This window comes from Poeciliopsis prolifica, unplaced genomic scaffold (assembly GCF_027474105.1).
Source record: "Poeciliopsis prolifica strain line A6 unplaced genomic scaffold, Auburn_PproV2 SCAFFOLD056, whole genome shotgun sequence".
NCBI lineage: Eukaryota > Metazoa > Chordata > Actinopteri > Cyprinodontiformes > Poeciliidae > Poeciliopsis > Poeciliopsis prolifica.
In genome coordinates, this window is record NW_026562431.1 from 1,465,304 (window position 1) to 1,484,246 (window position 18,943).

The following is an 18,943-nucleotide window of genomic DNA, read 5'->3' on the forward strand; positions in this document are numbered from 1 at the left end:
TTACTCAGGCAAAACCCAGTCGGCTCGGTCTAAAAACAGCTGGAAGTCTGCTGGAATTTAAGAAGGATGAAGTCTCAGATTAGATCCACATATGTATTTTGTAATTTACTCCCTAGAGATACAATTCCTTCTTCTTCTTCCTCTTCAGTAAGGTCTGTTTATGCCCTCTCTGCAACCTTCAGCCATTTTGACGGCTATCTCACCAAACTCAACCTGAGTCATAAAGAAAACAAGACTCCAGATTCTAATGAGAAAATGGCATGATTTCTTTGTCCTCTTCCTTCAAGCTACTGTTCAATCATCAGGTGAAAACAGAAAGAGTGGGACGCAACTGCAAACGTGTCACCACATGGTTGGCAAAAAAAGAAAAAGCAATTGGCATTTGACAAAAGTTGTGTACAGAAACCCAACATGTTGAAGAAAAAGACTAAGTGGACCCACAGGAAAACATGGAGGTGGTAGCATCATGCTGTGGGAATGCTTTTCTTCAGCAGAAATAAAAAATGAATCAAACGGAGTTCATTTGTAACTGAATTTGCCAAACTTAATTTATGTTTGTTTAACAATTTAATAGACTTAATATATTTACTTAGTTTGAGTCGGTGTAACAAATGAACTCTTTTTTTTATGGGTTTCTTTTTTTCTGTGTAGAGAATATTTGATATGAAGAGAGAATCAATGTTTACAGAAATAACCTGAGGTAGTGATCCTGAAGATGAGCAAAACTGTGTTTCAAAGAAACATCATCGGTGAAACTCCACCAAACAAATGATCAATTTGAAACATTTATATATTTTTAATTGACAAAATAGAAATACATATGTGGAAGGGATTTTCTTCCATTCACCAGTGAGATTTGTGATTGTTATTAAACAAATCTAGAATGTTCACACTGATTATACTGCAACTATTGGCTGGATGGAGTCTGTCAGAAATACTCATCACAGATGATAACACTGTTATCACCACACCACACCACATTATGACCAGGACACTAAAACTGACACATGGCTACACGGGAAGCTACCACCAGAGCAGGCCGGCTGTTCGCAGGAGGACCGGCCCTCATATCTGCTGCTGCTCCCGGGTCAGGAAGCGGCAGCCGGCCGGCCAGGCCACAGAGGAGCCTCACCGGGGATGGTGGTGGTGCTTCTCACGGCCACAGCACGTAAACCCTTAGCCAGCGTGCTAGCGGCAGCGCATCGTACGTTACACACACATACACGCATACAGATTCAAACAGACCTGAAGTACATATAAAATGACAAGAGTCCGCTTCAGAGCGAGGCTCCTCGGGAGGAGGCGAGCTGTCAATCATGAAGCTAGCAGCAGAAAGCAGGCAGGCCGCGCTCCGCTCCGCTCCGTCACTCTAACATCTCTGACTAGCTAGTCACAGAGACGACGGTGACATTGACATGCATTCAGTTTACCCTCTTTCCACAACACGCAGCTATTACCTGTTAATGTTAAACAAGTCCGTGTTGCGTTATAAAGCCCCCCGCCCGCCTCACCTCTCAGTGTCGGACTCCAGCAGCGCCGACCAGAGCCGCTGACTTCGATGGGCGGTCCGGGAACGATTCGACTGTTTTGGGGTTTTTTTTTTCAACCTCAATGTGACAACATAACCCACATGACAATATTCCACCTTTACGGCTGGAATATCTGCGGTATTTTGTCATGTAAATTTTGAATTAATTTGTTTTTCTAAAGGCACCCTTACACCGTTCACTCATTTAGGACCGAACGAAATGAATCCCAGCATCGAACCGAGCTTCACATCCACGGCCCATTGCAGTCTTTCCATAGTCTTCCCATGAAAACAAAAGTCAGGCATCACAAGTAGAACCCAGATACAAAAAAAGATGTCGCACTGTTTAGGACCAAAATAATCAAAAGTCGAGAATTTGAGCAGTATATTTTAAAAAAAGTAGAATTACTGAAACATGGCAACTTGTGTGAGTGTACGTCACTCAGCTTCGGCATGGGTTAATAAGCGAGGCAATACATTTAATCACTTAGAATCCCCCTCAAAAACGAATAAAGCTGCATCTTTTTTTGTTTACCTTTTTTATAAATTTTCTATCTAGACTTAACTACAAACAAAAAGATACATGAAACTAAAACTTTGAGGTAAACTAAAAAATATTACAAAAACGAGCTGCTGGGAAGTAGAATAGCGAAGACATTCAGGGTAATTTAAATGTGTTCAGTGATGCATTTTTACTTTAGTCTCAAAATTAGCCAACATTTACTCTGCTACTTTGTGTATGTGACAATTCGTGTACTCTGACTGCACACAAGTCAAACAGTGATGATGTAAGCATCCACATTTAGCGGATAATCCTACCAAATTCCACACTCTGGTTTTTCTCTGGTAATCACTCTTTCTGTGCAGAGACTGACAAAATTACTCACACCCCTAAAACATCTTCACACTTAGTTTAAAGCAGAAATGTCAACGTATTTTATTGTGATGTTAAGTGGATAGAGCATGAATGGAAAGAGGAATAAAGAAGAAAAGGATAGTTGCAAGGTTTTTTTTGTTTGTTTTTTACAAATAAAATTCTGAAAAAGGGTGTAGCCTGGATTGAATGTGTATGTGATTAAAGGTCATTATAAATCCAGCTGTCCTTTGATAACCTGAGAAGAGCTCGAGAACAAACAGCAGCATGAAGAACGTAGCACAGGTGGAGGAGCTTAAAGTGATGTTCAGTTATAGATCGATATCATGTCCCACAGAGCTGATTAATCGTTTGAGAATGAAAGCTTGGTGCAACTGAGAACCTACCAAGAAATGGAGAAGGCAAGAGAACGAAGCCACCAGGACCCTCAAGACAGAGACCTAAACTGCAAATATGTAGCTGGTTATTTTATGTATTTGACCTACTTGCACCAGAGGATTTTTATTTATTTTTTTGCTTTGTTTTGTCCTGACATGCATTTTGTTTACATTTTTTTTATAGTCAGAGGCTGTGCTTACCTTTACAAACTTGTTTCCAGTTGTATTGTCATAGAGATGAAGTCTGTTTTTAATTTACCTTGGAAATATACCCTATCCCGTTTCCCTCCCCCGTCCTCACACCCCTCCCAAAACCACATTCTATGGAAACTTTTGCTTACCGTCTGCACATCAACACTGAAACTATTTAAAACTTCAACAGATTCTATGGTGGGTTTCAGCTTCTTGGAAATTACAAATAAAAAAAGAGGCATGTCTGTCTTGAGCTAACAGTGGGACCTAAAGAAAGATTTCATCTAATGATTCTGATTCCACAGCATACAGCAACTGATCAGTTCTTTCGAGACTAAATGATTTCTCAAACATGAAATAGGGAATCAAAGCAACACTTCAGGTAAGTCGAGGGAATAACAATATACCATGATGCAAAGCTCAAGCTGATCGTTTTTATATTATACTAATAATCTAAATATTTTGTTTTTTAGTTTTGCAAATTATTTTAGTGGGTGGGGCTAAGACCATTTCACTGAAAATGATTGGTCGACATCTGAAAGGCGTCAAAATTGATCGATTGAATTGTCAAAACTCAGGGGTCCCCAAGTCCAGTCCTTAAGGGCTGCAACTTTTAGATGCATCTCTGCTCCAAAATGTCTGAATTCCCTCACCAGCATCCAATCAGCTCTGCAATAGGCTGGTAATGAGTAGTCTATTTGCTCCAGGTATGTTTCAACAGAGACGCATCTAAAAATTACAGGATGGAAGCCCTTAAGGGCTGGATTTAGGGATCAGCTGGGTTTTTTTTCTTAAGCATACCTTTTAAAAACTTTGTGAAGCATTGTTAACCCATACGGTGTCATCTACCTGTGTTTTAATTGTCAGATTACATTTGTTAAAAAAAAATAAGAATACAGTCCAGTGGACTGCCTGTTTAAAGCAGCTGATATCTGCAACATCTCGAGCATAACCTGATAGTTCTACTTGTATAACAATAATATAAAAACATTAATTATTGTCCTGGTCATGAGTCACACCAAAAAAAGACAGAAACACACTGCATATGTATTTGGTTTTATTGAAGAAGAGAGATATGAACAGGTGGCCTGTTTCAAGGCACCATAAAATGTACAACAAGGGCTGAATCATTTATTTATTCAGAATACAAAAATACACATCTCAGTGACTCCAAATCGTAATAAATAGGTAAACATGCATTCTAACCATAAAAAGGCACAGAAAACAGTCACTTATAGTAGTCATAAAAATGATCAACTACTTTACCAAAATCATCCAGATAAGTAATACAGGTGAGAACTGTAACATTATATTCCAACTGTGAAAACACAATACACGTTATATCATTAAACCTTAGGCAATAAATATGCAAATATTGTCTGTAGCTACATATATAGTCTTACAAAGGAAACCTGTGCCATTGTAAACATAATGTAAACAAATGAAACTCACTTTTCTTTTCTCTCGTTACTTAAAAACACACACACACACGCATACACGCATACACACACACACGCAATCACACACACACACACACACACACAAAAAAAAAAAAAAAAAAGACGACATGTTCATTTGTCTTTTACAGATCCGCGTGGGTTCAGTTGGTTTGGTAAAAACCAGGCAGTTTGCAGCATTATTTACAGACCAGTGGGAAACCCATCATGGGAGGACAGTGGTGACTGACTTCCACTGTTAAACAGGAAAGAGGAGAACTCTCTGGTCTAAAACGAAGACGAAGTTTTTCAGAGAGGCTGTAAGCGATCGCTTATCAAGAACTAGCACTGCAATGGGACATCAGTTCTCATAAAACAAATATCTTTGGCAGCATGATAAGAAAATAACATACATATTTATGTCTTCAAAGAAGCTCCACAGTCAACCGAACTGATTGTTGCTGTAAGAAACTGTCGAGCTTCAGCTGCCTGCATTGGGAGTTGATGTGTGTTAGATCGCCCCCTTGAGGGATGGTACAGATAACACAAGATGATGCATTCAGTCACGTTTTGGGGGGCGTGCGGTCCCTCAAGACAGAAACCAATTTGTTTTGTTTTGAACCTACGTTAAATGCAGAAAGTATTTTGCAAAACAATTTGTACTGTTTAGATTTTTACATGATTAATTGCATGTCTGCCACAAACTTCAATGCCTTTTGATAAGATTTTATGTGGCGAACCAACGCTCATAACTGCAGAGTGCAAAGCAGTTTTTTACATGGACAACAATTTAGAAAGTGCTGCATGCATTTCTACTCACCCCTTTTTAGTCTGATGCCTCTAAATAAAATAGCATGCAACCAATTTCCTACAGAGTAAAAACTAACAAACTCTGCTCAGAGCTGTTTGGCATATATTTATTGAAAACTAACAATATTGAAAACACCAACCCATAGAGAAATATTGTGATGGCAGCATCATGGAGAGAAACTAGTCATAGTTGATGAAAAGATGGATCGAAGACTGCAAAAGTCTTGAGAGGTGAGACTTTGTCAGAAGACACATCCAAGGTGACAAGGCTTAGATCTTAGTCAACCCATGAATTAAAATGGCCTAGCAAAAGTCCACATCTAAGTCCAAGATTTAAAAATTGGGGGTTTAAAAAATTTTCTCCATCCAGTTTGACAGCATTTGAGTGGTTTTGATAAGAAGAATTTGTAAGATTTTGAGTCTTTGGGTTCTCCATGAAAATTGACTCAAGAAGGCAAGATAGTAATGCATGCCACACTTATCAGAAACAACTGAAAGCCATGCATCCTTTGCTGTCAACTCACCATATGAAGTACATTGAAGGTTGTGGCACCAAGTGGTATGAATTTCACTGTAAAACACTGAAAGTGTAATATCAACTGAAAGGGCTACACTAACTACGTTTCCATTGATCATATCGTTGCGCAAATTGGGATAGCAAAACTAAATTTAATTAAAGGGAACGCTACATTTTTGAATAAAAAAAAAACTCAAGTTTTTCAAAAAAAAAAAAGTTTTTGATGAGGTGGTTACTCTGCCTATTGAAATTATTGCATTTCATGAAACTGCAATGGAAACACTTCTTTCACATCACATGATCAACAACCAGATGTTACTACTGGTGGAAATGACAAAGAAGATGACAGGAAGTGATAGGAGGATGATGGCGCAGAATGTTTTTTAATGACTCCCGGCGCGAACAATCTTATTCACGTGGCAATTTAATTGTGTGTCTTATTTAGTGGAAACACTACAACTGCGACTCAGCGAAATACCAACAAAGTTTTGCACACATTTGTCATGGAATTGCAGCTACTGCAAAGCTAAAATTAACCAACTATTATTCCTTAGCCTGAATTATTAAATGTCAGTTTCAGAATTGGAAGAAATGAAACAAGCTTTATGGTCTGTGTTCCTCTTTTCTTTCATAATGTCTTATCGGGCTGAAATGAAGGGACGAATACATTTGAATGTGCAAATCTAATATTAATTTGTCTTTTGAAAGAAAAGCCAAAAAAAAAGCTAAACATAAGGATTGTTTTGCAGCTGAACTTATACAGCTTCTTGCATGTCAGGCTACTAATTGTCTGTGCACACAAATGCACACACAAATATGATACGTTAACACAACAGTCACGTCTGCCTAGTCAACCCATTCACAGACAGTCTTATAAGAGCATCATCTTGGAAGCACAAAGGAGCAAATCTACAAACAAATCAACCACTGGAAGAAGTCTGGAGCATGTAAGAAACAGCTGTGGGGTCAAACTTTACAAATTCTCACAGACTAACAAAATATAGAAACAACAACAAAAAAAAAAAACATAAATAAAAACACAAGTTTTAGATGTTTCCCCACCCCCACAGATAGAGATTATTTTGCAAAATTTAAGAGAGAGAAACAAAACAAGAGATCAGATATTGCAGCATCATTAGAATAGAACATGTACAAGAGAGCAGAACAAAATCAGTAATACACTTTGTCCAAAAGGGGGAGTTCTTCACGAATGCATGCCAAGTCAGCAAAACTACAAAATGCATAAGGCTACAACACTTTGAAACATTGTTTGCATCCACTTGTTTACCATATGTACAGTGCATAAGTATGTACAAACCTAGCATCACATCTAGAAATATACCCTGTAATGCCATCGATCTTAAAGAAACTAACAGGAAAAAGTTTCTATCAATGTGGTAATGGAAGATAAACTGCTTCGTTACATATTCAAAACTGGTTACCTAATTGCTATCTTGCATTAGTTAAAACTGCCAAAAGATACAAAGTTGAGGTGATTTTTTGTTGTTGTTGTTTTTAATCTATGTAATGATATGAGGATGTACATTTGCATAAAGCAAGATGTTAAAAGTGCCTTTTAGATATTCCTAAAAAAAACAACAAAAAACAAACAAACAAAAAAAAACAACCCTATAATATATTTGTCTGGCCCCTGACCAGCAGCGTCTCCTTAAAATTGTTAGTCCCATTCTGAGCGGAAGTGAGACCCCTCGCAGTTCCTGGAAACAAAATCATCAGGTTTTCCTCCAACATTCACTTTGGTTCTGTTTTCACATCCATGCACAACTCCACCAATTCCTACCTCGTCTTTCATCTTCCTATGATGACCGCCGTAAAGCAAGTTTTACAACAAATGACCGAAAGTATGGCACTTGACAGAAAACTTTGACACGTCATAGTCATGCTAGCAAAAATAAATTAAATTGAGCAAGAGAGGAAAAAAAAGAAGAAAAGCACACCACCTTGGTTTCAGTAGTAACAAATGGCATCGTAATACTTAATAAGACATGTAAAACTTCAAGTGTTATCTTGCACACCAATAAATCAAGACACTAATCATGCAGTTAAAGATACTAAAAAGTTTAGCAAGCGTAGCATGCGACCGCATCCCGACGGCAGATGGAGATGTTTGTTTTTCTGCTTCGGCAGAATCCTGATGGTTGCTTTAATGCTCAAGATTCATCTGCAGTTTCTCGCTCAACTCCAACTAAACGAAAACCCCAAACTCATGGAAGTCTTATTTATGCTACTAGTTCATCAGACAACTAGTTATTAATATGGATTCTTGCATACCTGATAGTGTGCTTGAGTGGTTATTAACTTTGAAATGGCTTTTTTGTTGGTGTTGTTATGAAGATTCTTGACTTCCATCTTGAACTTTTCTCAGCTTTCTGGACTGTCATGTTGGCACCGCATCACGAACACACACACATACGCGCACATAGGCACACTAGCACATCCTAGTCCCGTCCGCACCGTCACAAAGGCGCTCATGGAGGAGCGGTTAAAGCCGGCTTGACTTGAATACCTGTCTCCTGTCTCTCTCTCTTTCTCTCTGCCTACGGTGCTCCCAAACTCCCACGTTAGGGGGGAATGTGTGGCTTCCCCCTCTCTGGCAGTTATTGCTCCCAGGTTAAAGGTCGATCATGGAGACCTTGGCCAGCTCCTTAGTTCCCTGGAGGATTCTCTTCATATGACCCACTTTCGATATCCCCAGATCCTGAGATCCAACAAGGAGACAAAACAGAAGTCAAGCACTGTGACCAAACACAAGATAGTATGAGGAGCTGTTAGGGATTTCTATGGTTCCTATTTCCTATTGTGTGTAAAGTTACAAAACACTAGAGCTATTGAACAAAGGAAGATCTGCTCTGCAACAATGACCGCGTTTCCATGGACCGTAAAATTGAAAAATAGGAATTCCAAAAATTTGCTCAATGGAAACATGCAAAATGCTTTTGCGATTGGATGTGGTGGTTTTTCATCTGCATCAAAATTTTCAGTTTTCATAAAAGTGCAGTGGAAACAACTTTCTTGCATCACACGAGTCACATGACCAACAGCCGGATGTTACCACTGGCAGAAAAGACAAAGACAGGAAGTGGTAAGCATGTTTCTTAATGACTTATTGCGTGAACAAACCGATTTGCGTGTGATTTTGATTACGTTTCTTATTTAATAAAAACACCAGAATTTTGAAATTGTGTTTTTTTGACATTAGCGGAACATGGGCAAAGTTATGTGTACATTCATAAAGGAAACGCAGCTATTGACACATTTCATGAACTAGAAGGTACAACCTAGAAGCGAGTGCTTTTCTTGATCCCCAGTCAATTTTGAATAGAACATTCCAATGTTTCTAGACTCACAATTGTCCAATCCAGGACATTTAAAGAAAGAATGTTTGTACATTTTTAACTTGACTTTTTTTTTTACTTGGATATACAGTACATAAACCCTCATAGTGTGTATCAGCATCAGTTTAAAACAATGAACATGAGAAACAATAAACATCGGTTTATTATTTCTCAGAAACAAAACCAACTTCCCTAAAAAGGAAAAGTTAACCGTGACATGAGGATAATTGATTGGGTTTCAGTCCTGGTGCTGGTTTTGCTTCTTTACTGGTTTTCTGAAAACCAGTAAAGAATAATTGCAGGGATTTATTCATTAGCACAGGTATTTTAATCTTTTAACATTTGGATATGAAATAATCTCTTTCCTCCCATTTTTATCCAAACTGAAAGCATTATTTTGTTTTTTGATATTTTTAAAGGTTTTTCGAGCAGGACTGATCACACACCAGACTAAAGGCCCCTTTAGAAGAGAGAAATTTAGTGCTTTATACACAAAATAATATTACAAAAAAATTTAGTTTGTACACTAAAGAATTTAAACAGAAGTAGAGCAAAAACAAAAATCCTATAAGACATTTTTCATTCAGTGCAGTGAAGCAATTACAATTAGTCATTTAACAGAGGCCTAAAACACAACAAACCGATAATTAAGCAAAAATATAAATTGGTCAAAAGTAAAAAAACAGTCATCTGGCTGTCAGATACTTAACAGAACACCCTTACATAATTGGTTCATGCTAAATTTGACGTGATGAAACCTCTTTGTGTTTTAGGAGGAGCACGAAAGCGGTGCTTGAACCAACCAGGCGTTTTGCACAGCTGAATTGTTGCCACGAAGGATTTCTCAGACATCCATGAAAGAGTCAAGGCAACACGCCAGGTATGTTGTTGAGGAGCAAAAGACATTATAACATGATGTGAAGCTCAAAAACGATGATTTTACACAATACTGCCCCTTTAAACATCACAGGTCATCAGATTGTGGTCTTCAACAAGTCGCTCAAGCTAGGCTCGAATCCCCTCCCACCCCCCCAGTGTCTTCTGCTTCCCTCCTGGTCAGTAAACACGGTGTTAGTGGGTTAGCAGGTCTTATCACCGAGCAACATCAGACAGTGGAAGCCAAGCAGAGCGATGCAGCAGGGAGACATGAAACAGGCCACAGAGCCATAGAGAAGCAGCACACCAACAGGAGACAGGAAGAGCTGATTGTTGGACTCATTATGAGTTGTAAACACCAATGTGTGTGTGTGTAATTACCTTTAGGTCCCTCCTCTCCAGGTGCAGCAGCTCTGAGCCTCGGATGTCGTGCCGTATGAAGGTGTCTCTGTACTCCCCGAGACTCAGCTGTTCCAGCCAGACGCCCACCTCCTCTGTGCCCCACCTCTCCACTACTCACACACACACCCACACACGCACCCGCGCACGCACAAACACACACGCACACAAAGCAGAGCAGAGAGGGGCTCAGAGCGCCTCACAGGTACCACTTCACCTGAATCTCTGACTCATTTCACCCAGGATCTTTCTCACACAAGCACGTATGGAGATGGTGTCACAAACAAGCACACACTCATGCACACACACACACGCACACACACCCACACAGGCACACAGAAAAGCTCATAGATGGGCACAAACTGATAAATTACAGGTGAGGAAAAGAGGAAGGATGGAGAGAAATGCAGTGGCGGCTGTTTGGCAGGGAAAGGATGAAGAGGCTGATAGGTGGTAAGAAGGATGCATTCTGTTCAGGTAAAGGTTTGGGCTGAGTGCAGGTGAAGGAGGGAGTCATGCTTCAACTAGGCCTGTCACAATAACAAATTGTCCCAGTAATTATTGTGATAAATGATAATATTGTTGTCTTGAGGCCATTTTCAAGTAATATAGTCATAATGCCATAATAATGCAAGTTCACCTGCTAACAAACATTTAACAGTGGAACTGGAAGACATTTTAAATAATCAAAATAAAAGAAATTACAACACCTGAAAAGAACAAACAAAATGGACGCACAAGTCTTTGCAAACTGAACTGATTTTTTATTTTTTTTATTAAAAAAGGGACAAATTGAGACCAAAGACTTCAGTCATCCAGTGTTTGGTAGAAAGAGAGAGAGAAAAGAGAACAAATGCAAATGTTTTTTAATTCATCATGGGATAAACTGATTCATCAATTATTGCGACAGGCTTAGCATCAACTGGGGTTCAGACACAGAAAACGGAGGAGGAGAGAGGAGGCAGAAGCCTGAGTGGTCTGCAGGAAGTTCAGCCTGCGGTGACAGGAAGACCCTCCCCCCTATCCGTCTGGACAACAGATCCAGCCTGAGAAGCTACAACCGGATCACCTCCGCTCTTCCACAAACCCGGACGGGAGAATGAATGAAGGGGAAGGGGTGCAGGTTGATGGTTTGGGATGTTAATACCTCAACCACACGCCGACACCAAGCATTTCCACCTCTACGTGTCGACTTCATGCACATCCTTATCTAAAGGAAGCAACGCAACCTCCAAAACACCACGTTATGCTTCGGGGCTAATTGACCTTTGACCCTTCCTGAGCAACTGTAGGGACGTGTATCTGCTCAGAGAGGTGACAGTGCGAGCGCCCCTACCTGACTGAGGGCTCGTCTTCTTGGCGGCCTTCTCCTTCTTGAACTTGGGCACTATGCGGAACACGCTGCTGCGACTGTTCCTCTTGCCGTAACCCAGAGAGGGGTCCTGGTACATAAGCACAGTCAACCTATAGCCTTTCATTTAGCTACTCAACTCTCTTGTTCTCTGGAGCAATGCTACATTAGCAAGACTAGCATCAAAATCATGGTAACACTTTGTGGGGTTGGGGGAATGCACCGTGAAACATTGCCTTTATGGGGCCCGATGCAGCCTTTTCCCAATCAATGGCTGCAGCATACACTAGCTGTGTTTCCGTTACAAATGTGAGAGCAAAACTTTGACGATATTATGTGAACGAAAAAATCCCGAAAAAATGCCAACATTTTGCAATTGCTTTATTTCTGTCGAATAAGAAATGCAATCACAATCACACGTGAATAAGATTGTTCACGTGATAAGTTGTTAAAAAAACCTCCTGCCACTTCCTGTTTTCTTCGTCTTTTTCTGCCAGTAGTAATATCTGGTTGTTGATCACATGATATGTGTGACGTGAAAAAGTATTTCCATTGCAGTTTTACAAAACATACTAATTTTGATAAAAAGTGCATAAACATTTTTATCAATGAACAGGAGCCTTTTTGAAAATGTCATGTTTGTTTTCTTAAGTCCAATTTTAATTATTTGGTCAGTGGAAATGCAGCTAGTGACTATAAAAAGTATTCATGCCACTTTGATGTCTTATCTTTTCATTGTTTTTGGAAATCCAATCATAAGCAACCAAATGTGACAGAGCAGTTTTTTTTTTAATTACAGTTACATATCTTGTGATTTATGAGGGGAGTGGCTTGCACTAATCAAAAAGTTACATTTTAAAAGCAAAATAACCTGGAAAAGTACATTAGTTTTAGAGAAAAACTAAATGCTAGGGATGAAACGATTAATCGATTGATGAATTGACTATTGAAATAATCAACTAATTTAATAATCGAATAATCATTAACTTGAGTATACAGGCACAAAAAAGCCAGTTGTCAGATGAATTCTTAGTTATAAATGGAATCAGCATTTATTAAAGGAATGCTGTGATTGCATCTTAGGAAATAAAATTTTAATTTTCTTTCTTAAAACCGAATTGACTTATTTGTTTTGCACATTTTAAAATATATATTGTATAAAATAGGCGTAAGTGGTCAAAAGAAAAATTTGCACACTATGTTATTTTTTTCAAAGATTACTTCCCAGAATAATGAATAAAGCAAGAGTTGACAGTCTTACTGTTTGGTTCTATTTTCACTAGAACCAGGTTGTAATGTGTCGCTGTTACCTCAAGGTGTCAGACTGACACTGACCAAGATTTAAGGACCAGACTCACACTAACTGGGTTAAGATGGATCCCTGAGATAGAAAGTTACAGAAACTTCAGCTGGATAAAAGACTGACAAATACTTTCATATCACCTGTTAAAAAACAATTTCTAACGAGACTAAATCTTATGGTGAACAAATCTAGCTTAAGCTAAGATATAATGGAAAAAATGCTCTGAAGATGTTAACAGATTTACACGGTAAACCTTTTAAGGTTTAGTACATTTCTTTTGGTTCACAAAGTATTTCATGCTTATATGCAGGCTATGCCACCTGCTGGCAGGAATGGATAACTGTAATTGCTCAGCGCGGCAGAGAGGCTTGTTACATGTTTTTGGATGTTGCTTCATTTTTTCCGCTCAGACTAGTTTCAATAAAAGGCTAATTTTTAACAATGAAAACATCAAAGCAAAAAAAAAAAAAACTCTAAAAAAAAACAGTACAACATGTTTTTAATGGCTCTAGGATTAATGATTAATATTTTGTTATCTCCTCTACAGATGTATATTTTCAGTTTTTAAGAGGTTAGAACAGCATCAGCTCAGGGAGGAGGTGAGGTCAATTACATTTTGATCTCGATAACTCAGACAAACTTCAATTTCTGTTTGGATTTACATGTTGCATACGGATTGAAACGTTTTTTTTTTTTTTTTTTGACGAAGGGTTCACCTACTTCCCTACTCCATTTGTTACATTGTCTTTTGTTTACGTCTGTGTACATGAGCAGACCTGTCTCAGCTGTGAGAAGCGGGAGCTGCTGTCTTAGGCTGCTTACCTCCTCATCGTTGGGCTGCAGTATGTGGTAGAGCCAGGGGATTTCTCCCAGTTTGCCCAGTTCAACATCCAGGCTCTGCAAAGCACTGGACAGCTGCTCCTCCTCAGGCGGGTCCAGTTGCTACCAGAACCAGGACAAGTTAACTCATTTAAATAATAATAATAATAATAATAATAATAAAAGCAATAAAACCTGGAATTTATAGAAGAGAATCAATTCCAGAACTAACCAGAGAGACTCGGCCCAACAGGAGAGACTCTGTCTCGTTGTGGAGCGCCTTGACGGTGCTCGCCACCTCGATAGCAGTGTTCCTCGTCAAACTCTGGAGAAGGAACACAAGTGGCAGTGAGGCTCACAGCACACAATAACGTTTCATTAAACATCCTGAACACGAGCAACAAGACATGTTTCCTGTTATGAGTTAAATAATCTGCCAGTGGAACTAGTATTTTTTTTTTAATCATCCTTAGGGGATTATTGATTCAAAACAAGCTCCTATATTTTGCTGAAAAATGAATTGTAAGTTAGTTTTATCTTATTTTAAATGTACAAAGATATTTGCACTAGAAACAAGACAAACACACTGACAAACATTTTGTGACTTTGCAGTGTAAAAACATGAGAGACATGGCTGGAGTGAAAAAGAGGTGCAGTTTAGCTTTAAAGTTGCAGTACGTTATTTTATATATTTGTTGTGACAGTGACAATTTCTTATTAGATAGATCATCGATGTCCTCCACCTCCTCCCTGAGCTGCTGCTGCCCTCTGAAGAAATGGACCGCCCAGTCAAAATCAACCAATCAGAGCCAGAGACAGATTTACTGCTGTCAATCAACCTTGTGAACGCGCTCTTAAATACGTTAATGATGGAAAAACAGTTCAAAGTTTCAGGAAAACTGTTTATTCGCCGACATTGGTGGTTATGCTAATTAAGGAGGAGCAGGTGAGAGGGGGAGCGACGTGCAAATAGTGATTGACAGCACTAAGACCCTCATTCAGGCTCTGATTGGTTGTTACTAGTTGGCACTGAGAGAAGGCACAGGAGCGTGATTATCTGTCATATTTTTTACAAATAGCCTACGTAAAAAATATATTTTTAGTAAAAGTTATATAGTGCAACATTAAGTCTGCTGTTTTAAACCAGACTGTAGTAATGTGCTGTCCTGGTTGTATTAGCTGCTTACCTCTGGGAACTTGGGGTGCATTTTGTTGATGGCGTGAGATGCAGCATTAACAGCATGAGCCAGCTCCTGCTCCAAAAGCCCGTTGGTTTTTGCAGCTTCGCATATCCTGTGGCCACATGGAGAGAGCGCTTACAGGACCGGAGCCAGATCTCTGGATTCAGGCCTGACGTTCTGGATCAAGCGTTCCTACCTTGTGATGAGCTCTTCGGCCGCCCGGGCGCAAATTTGCATCAGGGCGTTCTCCTCCTCTGTGGCCAGATCCACAGACTGCTGCGGGTAGAGGTGAGGCCGCAGGGGGGGCTTGTCGTACTTCAGTTTGTCCTCCCAGGACTTCAGTGTGTTCTCAAATGCCTGCAGGAAAAAGTTTTAAAAGATTCAGGATAAGTAAGAGCTGCAATAAAACCAATACTAGCATTAAATAACTTATTGGTTTCTGAAGATTTAAGTTTCGGAAAATCCGGATTTTCTTTTTTCATCAAAGCACTCCTTGGGTTCCCATAGTTCAGAGTGAGGTCAGCAAGACCAGGAGACCATCTTGCTTTACAAGTTTGTTATTTTTTTTTACCATTTAAATTTATTATAAAATTTAAATAAACTCTTAATAGGTCATTTAAGTAGTAATTCTATAAGAATTACTACTTAAAAAATAACATAAAAGATAAAAAAATTTATGTTGGAGTTTAAACTAATTAGTTTATGTTTAAACTAATTTGTACTCTTACTTTTTTGATGTTCTGGTAAAATTGCATCTTTATTGTAATAATACTATAACATGTTATCATAATTACTCTGTCATACAGAATGGATTAGTAAAATACTGGAAATACCCAAACTGTTACCAAGTGTTTTTGTAGTTTCTAGTGTAGATATCTTAGTACGCTTGAAATAAGACAAAACTAATTCATTAGTAATTTTTAAGCCATGTTGTCCTGCCTCTATCTCCTCCATATCGCTCAGCGTATCTCCCTCACCCGGTCTCTGGTCAGCATCTGCGCTCTGTTCTTGTGCTGGATCTTGATAACTCCGGGCGGCTGGATCCAGGCCTCGCCGTCCACCTGGATGGGAACGCCCTCGTCTCCCAGGATGGTGATCTTCACCGTTCGACACTGATTCAGACAGAGATGTGGGTTAGATGAGAGGACGCTGACTGTCGTTCTCGCTGCCATCGGTGTTGCTGCTCACCTGGGCTATGCGATGATGTTGCAGCTTGATGACTCTGGATACGGCCATCTGCATACTCCCGAACACGGCCACCACCTCCAGGATCTTATCGTCAAACGACGGAGCGCAGAAGATCTGCACAGCATCACAGTATAACATGAGAGATGTGTCTGCACGCCTCTGCTGTATTTGAAGATGTTTCTCAGCAAAAATACTAAATCAATCTTTGGTTTTTAAAATGTCTGCAACTGCAGGTGTGCATTTTTATTCAGGCACCTTATATGGATCATTTATGTACTGTAAACGCACCGGAAACACTGATTTACCTTCTGTTTACCAGTTTACCTATGAAATGTTAAACTGATAGGTCATAACTGGAAGTTTTTAAATAACATAATTGGAAACACAAAAACTTAAAACCATCCTGCATTTACTGAATGACCGCACCGGCATTCAGTAGCTGGCAAAGGAGGAAAAAGAGTGTTTTTTACTGTGAATGTACTCACATCATCCTCCTTGGTGCCACCCCAGAAGTTGGTCCCGCCTGCGTAGCTGGGGATGTTCAACACGGCGATCCCCTGCAGGCTGGGCAGGGGGATGTACTGACCGTCACACTGGAAGACACCAGGGCAAAGTAAAGCTCGGCTTCAGGTCCCTCCAGCAGCGTCGCTCCATAAACTCTCCGTACGATTTTACAGCCCACATGCCAAATTAGTGGGGTAGTGCAGGAGATTTACCCAAGTGATACTCAAATGTTGCAGGATTGACATCAAAATGAAACGACTTAATCTTATTGCGTGGCATGCAGATGCTTCGTTTGCACTGATAAAGCTCCAAGCAAGGGCAGCCTGATCTGCAACACGCCAAGACTCGCAGCAAATCGTGTGACAGCAGATGATAGCTAATGCTGGATTCAACGTCCATCAAACAGTTTCAATAATCATTTTGAAATCTTTTACACCATCGGTTCCTCACCTCCAGCTGCACTTTTTGCTCCAGGTTCTTGTAGGTTCTTTGCAGCAGCTCTTTGGTGCCCAGAACACCATACCACATCATGTTCTTTGTACGACTCCTGGGTTGGGAAGGTGTAGTTGGTATATTAGTTGTTTTATTGATATATTCATATCAATTGGGTTTTGAAGATGAATAAAATCTTCAAAACCCAAAACTTTCATTAATCGATCAAATCGATGTATCGCCCAGCCTGGAGTCTCACCTGCATTTCTCTGGATGCTCCTCTCTCTTATTGTTGAACTCCAGAGAGATCTTGGCGTCCAGGCCGATGCCAAAGTAGTTGTTCATGACACACTTCTCCATGTAGCCCTCTCTGCCGGAAACAGAGACAAAAAAAACATCTGTAAGCAAGACAGACACTCGCTGTGTTTCCATTAGCCATAAATTTGCACAATTTACAAAAATCAATTTGTTTAATGGAAACAGCAATTTTGGGGAAAGCTGATGTTTTCGGTAAAAGTTTATTTTTGCTCTGGCCTGAGATGGTTTTTCAGTTGTATCGAAATAGATGTGTTTCACAAAACCCTCTTTTTGCATCACAAGGGTCATGTGATGAACAGATGGATGTTACTACTGGCAGAAACAACAAAGGCGATGACAGGAAGTGGTAGGAAGATGGTGATTTGTTGTTGCTGGCTCAACCAGAGCTCTCACAGTATCACAGCTCATAAAAAGTTGTGTCATTCTAACATATTGAATACATAGCTCTTCTGTAAAACGGCCGACAACAATCTCCCTAAAACTCCACTCCCAAATAGGAGGAGCTTGTCCTGCTGATGCCTGAATAAAACGCAGATTCGCTGATAGATGATGGACGCTGGCACTGTAAATCATGATTATATCGCAGAAATTCTCTGTCATAATTTTACATGTTTCATCTCATGAACAAGTTGAGACATTCTCATGTGATTTAAATTTAATTTCTTATTTAATGGAAACCCCTGCAATTGTGAAATTATGTTCTTTTTTGGACATTGGCGGAATGTAGACAAAGATTTGCACACATTTGTAATGGAAACGCAACTTCAGAGAGCAACCAGAGAGAACACAGACGTGTGAACGACAAAGAGAAGTGAAGGTGAAGGTAGTTTAGCTCTCACAGCGAGTCGAGGTCGGGGTCAATGAAGGGCGTTGCGCCGAACGGGTCGATGTTAGCCAGCAGCATCTTGCTAATGATGGAGCTTCCGGCGATGGAGGCGGCTAGCCCGGCTCGCAGCCCTGCACACCAACACAAAGCATCGGTCAGGAAACAGCACTGGGCTGCGGCTTCTGATGGACAGGGGACGTTTTGGTGCAACGGGTTGAAGTGTGTGTTTACCAGGGCAGATGATGCGTGTGTTGAGCACGGGGAGGTTCTCCTTGCTGGTGGTGAAGGGTGTGATGGTGAAGGGGCCGTACGACTGGGTGCTGCGGCTCACTCTGCTCTCCGTCGGGGAACAGGGACTCCTAGCGGCTGAACACACAGAGAAGCACACAGGAAATGATTCAGTCTTTTCTCGACAGAACTGAATGGTTCCTAAGGTTCAAAATTACCTTTTTCATTTAATATTGAAAACCAGGTGCTGTGATAACAGTTAATCAAGCAGGAGACAACCAAATAAACAAATCCTCCAAATACATGCTAATTATGACTAACCAAACTAAATGACTAACCATAATGTTTACTTTTACAAAGATGAGAACGATTAGTCTAAAAATAGATAATACATTTCTGCTGACAGTGACCTACTTCATAGCAGATAC

General features: G+C 39.9%; 2 protein-coding genes across 15 annotated transcripts in view; both read right to left on the reverse strand.

The window, feature by feature from the left end:
* Window positions 1-1,773, reverse strand: part of akap11 (A kinase (PRKA) anchor protein 11) — a 233,014-nt gene extending 231,241 nt beyond the window's left edge. For 2 of the 5 annotated variants that reach the window (XM_055059790.1, XM_055059791.1), the window contains exon 1: window positions 1,512-1,773. The gene's annotated coding sequence lies outside the window, so the exon portion shown is untranslated. Of the gene's footprint in view, window positions 1-1,245; window positions 1,419-1,457 lie in introns of those variants that run through there. The other 3 variants (XM_055059792.1, XM_055059796.1, XM_055059794.1) reach the window with 3 other exon arrangements.
* Window positions 1,774-6,142: 4,369 nt separating this feature from the next.
* The window catches only part of dgkh (diacylglycerol kinase, eta), a 55,958-nt gene continuing 43,157 nt past the window's right edge, over window positions 6,143-18,943 (reverse strand). For 5 of the 10 annotated variants that reach the window (XM_055059813.1, XM_055059810.1, XM_055059809.1 and 2 more), the window contains 14 exons: window positions 18,519-18,653; window positions 18,301-18,418; window positions 17,403-17,513; window positions 17,162-17,258; window positions 16,693-16,800; window positions 16,208-16,321; window positions 15,997-16,131; window positions 15,216-15,376; window positions 15,026-15,131; window positions 14,071-14,163; window positions 13,842-13,961; window positions 11,702-11,807; window positions 10,348-10,478; window positions 6,143-8,453 (listed from right to left, as the gene is read on the reverse strand). In XM_055059813.1, coding sequence (XP_054915788.1) covers window positions 8,367-8,453; window positions 10,348-10,478; window positions 11,702-11,807; window positions 13,842-13,961; window positions 14,071-14,163; window positions 15,026-15,131; window positions 15,216-15,376; window positions 15,997-16,131; window positions 16,208-16,321; window positions 16,693-16,800; window positions 17,162-17,258; window positions 17,403-17,513; window positions 18,301-18,418; window positions 18,519-18,653 — 1,622 coding nt within the window. In that variant the 3' untranslated portion in view covers window positions 6,143-8,366. Of the gene's footprint in view, window positions 8,454-10,347; window positions 10,479-11,701; window positions 11,830-13,841; window positions 13,962-14,070; window positions 14,164-15,025; window positions 15,132-15,215; window positions 15,377-15,996; window positions 16,132-16,207; window positions 16,322-16,692; window positions 16,801-17,161; window positions 17,259-17,402; window positions 17,514-18,300; window positions 18,419-18,518; window positions 18,654-18,943 lie in introns of all 10 variants that reach the window. The other 5 variants (XM_055059819.1, XM_055059812.1, XM_055059811.1 and 2 more) reach the window with 4 other exon arrangements.